The following is a 6,391-nucleotide window of genomic DNA, read 5'->3' as shown; positions in this document are numbered from 1 at the left end:
GAGCAGGTAGAAGAAAGCTATGGTTTATCTTTATGGAAATGTTAAAGAACACACTTCAGGCTTCACTACCTGGAAAGTGTCAATCCTAGCCAGTGTCAGAGCATTGTCTGGGGTTATTTTGTAGTGTCTCAGGTACAGTCTCTCAGGGTAACTGTAAAATGAAAGTATTTTAAATATGTTGTAATAATTTGGATGGAATGTGTAGATGTTTTATAATTCATTATAATAATTATATATGTCTTTGAGATACTTTATTCTTGTGCTGTTTAGAGATGCTTTGAGTGAAAGGTTTGGTGTCTTTCCTATCTTAAATTCCATCTCAGAATTCTCTGAAATGGCTATACGTGTTCACTTCTCCTTGGTGATTCTTGCATTATATCTGTTATCAGAGGAGAGTAACAATACAATTTTAAGGCTGGTATCCCTCGAAGGTAAGCAGTTGTACTAGATGAGATTACTGCTGCATGACACTGCTGTTCTCTCAAGCCCGGGGAGCTTGCAGAGCCCCGCAGCCCTAGAGATGGCAGCCAGGCGTGGGGGCATAGCATCCCCGCTTCCCTGGGGCCCGGTCCCAACGGCGGGGCTGAGGCTGGAGTGGCCTGACCGCGAAATAGGGCGGGCTCTGTTCGCGCGAGGAGCCGCTCGCTGGCGAGAGGAACCTCGTGGCGGCTGGGGCAGCTCTTCCTCCTCCCTCCCTCCTCCTCATTTATTTACTTCATTTGTTTTAACGCGTTTATTTATTTATTTGTATTCACGAGAATAATAAAAAAAAATGAGAAAATCCGAGCGCTGCTTTTGGCTGCTCTCCACCAACCTGTCAGTGACGCAAGCGGAGACTACTTAAAGGCAGATTAGAGGCAGCAAGACATTAAAAGCCAACCTTCCTCTCTCTCCGGCGCGGGTCCGCCGCGGCACGAGCCGAGCGGGCCGGGCAGGGCTCGGCCGCCGCGGGTCCCCGAGCTGAGTCGGGCCGAACCGAGCCGAGCCGGGAGCGCTCGGAAGGGCTGCCGTGTCCAACCGGCTTCCTACAATCGGACTGCAGGCGGTTGAGCGGGGGTTTCCTCTCGTTTTATTGTTTTTCTCCCTCCATCCCTTGCGATACAACAGCAAAACCAAACCAAAAAAAAAAAAAAAAAGAGAAAAAAAAAAAGGGGGGGGGGGAGGAAGAAAGGGGCAGGAAGAAGTGAAGAGATCCGCTGGCCAAAGTCTTTCTCTCCGGATGAACAGCGATGGGGGAATGGACTATTCTAGAGAGGCTACTGGAAGCTGCCGTGCAGCAGCACTCTACTATGATAGGGAGGTAAGGGCGACGGGGCGCTGCGGGGGACGCGGGGGTGCCCTGCTGCTCTACAGAGTGCTGGCGATGCGGGCAGCCTGCGCGGGGCTCTTGCCGTGCGCGCCTGGAGAGCGCCCGTGTGCGGGCACGGAGCCACGGCACAGGACGCAGAGCCGCGGAGGCACGGCGCTCGGCCCGACCCCGGCTCCGAGGAGCAGGGGGGCGGCGGGCGGACATCGAGAGGGTCCCGCAGCCGGCGCCCCTCCGCGCCTCTGTGCGCGTTCGGCGGCTGCGGCCCGCGCGGTCGCTGTCGTTTCTCCCAGAGGGGCCGGGGCAGCCCCCACCGGGGCTGGGGCTGGCGACGAGGCACGGCCGGTTCCCGCCGCGCCGAGGCGATACCGCGCCGGCTGCGGCGCCCCGGGCCGTTCAGCACTGGACAGCTCCCGGCCGCGCGCACTGACGGGCTTCTCTGTTCCAGGATCCTGCTGACCGTGGTGGTGATCTTCAGGATCCTCATTGTGGCTATTGTAGGGGAGACGGTGTACGATGACGAGCAAACTATGTTTGTTTGTAATACGCTGCAGCCAGGCTGCAATCAGGCTTGTTACGACCAGGCTTTCCCTATTTCTCATATAAGGTACTGGGTGTTCCAGATCATCATGGTGTGCACTCCCAGCCTGTGCTTCATAACGTACTCTGTTCACCAGTCTGCTAAGCAAAGGGAACGGAGGTACTCCACTGTCTTCCTCACCTTGGAGAGAGACCAGGATTCAATGAAGCGTGAGGACAGTAAAAAAATCAAGAACACGATTGTCAATGGGGTGCTGCAGAACACTGAGAACTCCACCAAAGAGGCAGAACCAGACTGCTTAGAAGTGAAGGAGATCCCCAATCCTGCAATCAGAACTACAAAATCAAAGATGAGGAGGCAAGAAGGCATTTCTCGATTTTATATCATCCAAGTGGTCTTTCGAAATGCCCTAGAGATTGGATTCTTAGTGGGGCAGTATTTTCTGTATGGATTCAATGTCCCTTCCATGTATGAATGTGACAGATACCCTTGCATTAAAGAAGTAGAGTGCTATGTCTCTAGACCCACTGAGAAGACTGTGTTCTTGGTGTTTATGTTTGCTGTCAGTGGCATTTGTGTGGTGCTCAATTTGGCAGAACTGAACCACTTGGGCTGGAGAAAGATCAAAATGGCAGTGAGAGGAGTACAGGCAAAAAGGAAATCCATATACGAAATCAGAAATAAGGACCTGCCAAGAATGAGCATGCCTAACTTTGGCAGGACTCAGTCAAGTGACTCAGCTTATGTGTGAGGCTGTGACAGAACTGAAACTTGGTGCCAGGTGGAACAGACCCAGACACCATTAGAGAAAGGTACATTGCTTAGGCAAGCATTTTATCAAACCACCAAGAAAGCCATTAAGGTATTGGATCTGCACTTACTGAACTAGCTGCAGAAATACAGTGCTATGTAAAAGACTGGAAAAATCAAAAACAAAAACAAAAAAACCCAGCTATAAAACCATGCTTGATCTAGCCTTACAGCTACTATTATTACTAATTTTCTTTCTAAAGATCGGATGTTATCTGTTGGTGGAATGACTTTTTGGTCATGATTAGGATGAGTTTACAGTTTGGACTGTCTGGCTAATCTTTGTAAACATGTAGAATGTTCATATTAAAAATCTGCAAGGATATTCTATGTGGGGTGGGATGGGGTGGGGGAAACTGTTGCGATGTGCAGATGTAAGCATGTTTTAAAAGGAGGGTAATTGCACTGTGACCACAGCTCAATCAGGACATCTGCTCTCACCTATCTCACAGATGTCTGATGTTATTTTGCTTGTCTAAATCACAGAGTTTATTCCTGGTGTGTATCACTAGCTATTTTCAAACATAGTTTGTGCATCATTTAGTTATGCTGAACAATAAATGCTGAGTATAATTTTGCCATTTATTGTTTGCCTGTCCACAAACACACCAGAGACCTTAATCATCTTATGTTAGTTGTGATCTACAAAATATATCAGTACATTTCAATTCTTTCCCTGATATGTGCATGAAAAAGAAGGAGTTGGTTCGTGCTGGCCAAGTTACATACTTACCTACAGTTACCTACACATACCAAAGGAACAGAGTTCATTGCTTTTAACTGTGATTATATCACCTTATCTCTGCTCTTATTTATATAAGTGCCATACTTGAAACATCCAACTCTGTACTTAATCAGAAAGTTGTCTTGGAATACCAGCTGGAATAAAGTGATTTTATACTCTCCTTTGTTTATTCTATGCTATTTGTTTAGTCCTTGCAATGGTGTAAAAAGCAGCTAAAATCTCTATTCATTAATAAAGTATTTGCCTTTTTTTTTTTTTTTTGTAAGCCAGAGAGGTTTGTTCTTCTTTATTATTGTGGACAGTTGTAGAAATATACAAGGTCAAAATAACTTACTTACAAATACTCTTAAGGGTTTAAAGTATCTTGTTGATATTCTGAACTCTAAGTGACAAAACCTGGGAAATCAGGACTATTCATTATGTCTGTTTTCATCCTTAAGCAATCTGTCTTTAAAGCCTGATCCAAAGCCCACTGACACCAACAGCCTTCTTTCTGCTGACACTAAGGGCAACACAGTTGGCCGCCAAGGTCACTCTGGAAATAGCAGGGTGCATTTACCTTGAAAATGAAACAATTGCAGCTTTTCATCAGGGAATCCAAATAGTAGCCTCAGCTTTTCTGCTTTATAGATGATTCAAGAAATACACTGTTCCTGTCCCCTCAACTTACTGGTGAGCCACTGGGACAATCAGAAAAAAAATATTTATAGCAATGATTTCAATAGAGGATACTAAGGTTTCCTTCTGGGCTGTACTTAATTCCCACAGAATTTGACAGAAAATATCTCACTGGCAACAGTAGGACTTGGATCAGGACTCAAAAAACCATACAAGCTCATTCTTACCTTAGTGGTGCACTTAAAAAAAAACTGGCCCAAATGGTGCTAGAAAAATTGGGGATACTATATAACACATGAAGGAGATGAGGGCTTGGAGCTGCAAATGGCCTTTTGATTTTATTTTATTTCAAGCCTGACAATGGATTTTATTGTACTTTGGCCTGAAAATAATGCATATAAGTCTTTTCTTTTTGGATTACTGTAAATAATTCAACATAATTCTTGCAGCTTGCCAATGTTACCACAAAACAAACAAATGAACAAACAAAAAAGCAAAAAACAAAAACCACAGAAATCATTAGTTCTTAGATAGTGTATTCATTATCTTTTTCATTTATGGGCTTTTTTCTTTTACAGTGAAACATAAAAGACTTTGAAAAGTGTCATGTTTTTAGAGATTTTTAAAATCTATTTCCTTATGTGTAAAATGAACAGTTTTTACAGTTTGATTATAGAAGATCATAAAATGGATTTGTCAAATGATTCTCTGCAGTATAAATGCTCACTGATATTGCTAGTTGACTGCATGTTCACTGGAAAACTGCCTGTTATTTTTAGAAAGGCAACATGGCAGCTAAAATCTCCATCTGCAATATAACAAGCTTCTAAAGATTACCATTTGACACAGAAATCCAAGCCTGATCTTCATTTTATGGATTCGTGGGGTGTTCTATAAAATCTCCCTTTCAGTGTATATTGAAGTGGAAAATATTTGACAGTTGTAAGAATTGTTTTAAAGTTGAAGAAATAGGAGATTTTGTGCAAAGGGCTTGATCCATTGCCAATTAAAATTGACGGAAAAAAATCATGCTGACTTCACTGGGCTTTGGTTCAGGTTCAGCTTGATTTCCTGTCAGGCAGAAGCCCTAATGCAGGTTATCTCCTGTGGCCAGTGTTCAGTCAAACTCAAGTGAAGGTGCACATCTTGATAGCTGTAAGGTTTTAATGCTTTAAATTCCTTTGCATATGACACAGAAAGGATCTGTTTATAACAGTCAAAGCCACTGACTCAGTTCATTCAATTACTTTATGCAGTTGCACATTTTGTACTCCAGTAAGCTGGGCTTCTTCAGAATTTTCATAAAAAAAATATGTAAGGAAATGCAGATATTGATTTTTTCAATAGGATCAGTGATAAAGAAAGCAAACACTCATAATTTGGTCAACAGAAATGCAATTCCTCTATTATTTTTCACTAAGTTCTAAATCATTTTTTGTATTTCAGAAGAGAAATTAAATGATGTCAGAAAATAAGTGTTCTAGTCTGCCTTTTTGACTGCTACTTTTCATTTCTTATCTACAATTTATTTGTCATGAGCAAGATAAATATTGGATACACTTTTTTCACTCAATATATCATATGAGATTCGTATGATTAATGCTAATGGACTGTTTGTATGAAAGCTGACTATTCATTTACAGAATAAATGCTTTAGAATTATCACAACAATGAGAAAGTGTGTTAACTGAATAGAACTGAATGAACACAAAGCTGAAGCATACACTACAGTCACTTAGACTTTGCTCCTGTTTCAATGAAATGAATTCATTTTTCCAGGGATATGTATGGAAGAATCAGATATTAAATATAAAAATTGACTGAATACCCTGTTTCGAACTAGTGGACAATGTTGTTTCTCATCTTAAATGAAAACAAATATTATGATCACTAAACTTTTATATAAATCTGCAGCAGATTTGAATATATTATTGGTTTCTATAAATAGACCTAAAATAATGATGATATTTTTTGCATAGCTTTGATATTGCTCTCCTTAAACCTGTGTGGATTTCTAAAATTATTTGTATGGGGTTTTTGTCTTGCTAGGTGTTTTTAAGTTGAAATAATGTTATATGAAATGTTTTTTAAAAAATTAGGAATTGCTTTTTTATTTAATAATAAAAAATAATCTCATTTTTACATGGGGAAGCTAAACTGTTTGAATTGTTCTCATAAATAGTTCAGCTTTATAGATCATTGACTTAAAAATGTGTAAAGACCTTCATCTTTCTTAAAGAATGTTTGGAGAACAAACAGGTCAACTGGAATGAATATATCAATGAAGTAGTGAGTCTGATTTGGGTTTTACACTAGGGAAGTCAGAAACACTCGGAAGCTCCAAAGAGGGCTCAGATCTTGTCCAGCATTA

General features: G+C 41.7%; 1 protein-coding gene across 1 annotated transcript; it reads left to right on the top strand.

Annotated features, from left to right (window-relative positions):
- Positions 1-1,058: 1,058 nt before the first annotated feature.
- GJD2 (gap junction protein delta 2) lies at positions 1,059-2,760 on the top strand. Its single transcript, XM_065755705.1, has 2 exons — positions 1,059-1,300; positions 1,755-2,760. The coding sequence occupies exons 1-2, from the start codon at positions 1,230-1,232 to the stop codon at positions 2,596-2,598; spliced, it is 915 nt and encodes a 304-aa protein (XP_065611777.1). The 5' UTR covers positions 1,059-1,229; the 3' UTR covers positions 2,599-2,760.
- The last annotated feature ends 3,631 nt before the right edge of the window (positions 2,761-6,391 follow it).

Source organism: Cyrtonyx montezumae, unplaced genomic scaffold, assembly GCF_038088225.1.
Source record: "Cyrtonyx montezumae isolate F1298 unplaced genomic scaffold, pur_monq_1.0 scaffold_10, whole genome shotgun sequence".
Classification (NCBI taxonomy): domain Eukaryota; kingdom Metazoa; phylum Chordata; class Aves; order Galliformes; family Odontophoridae; genus Cyrtonyx; species Cyrtonyx montezumae.
The sequence above is the reverse complement of the archived record's forward strand: the minus strand, read 5'-3'. Positions and strand labels throughout refer to the sequence as shown.

Excerpts from the sequence above, each read along its gene's own strand:
- GJD2 (XM_065755705.1), top strand. The coding sequence starts at position 1,230 with ATGGGGGAATGGACTATTCTAGAGAGGCTACTGGAAGCTGCCGTGCAG. Across the intron at positions 1,301-1,754 it reads CACTCTACTATGATAGGGAG|GATCCTGCTGACCGTGGTGG; the intron begins GTAAGGGCGACG and ends TCTCTGTTCCAG.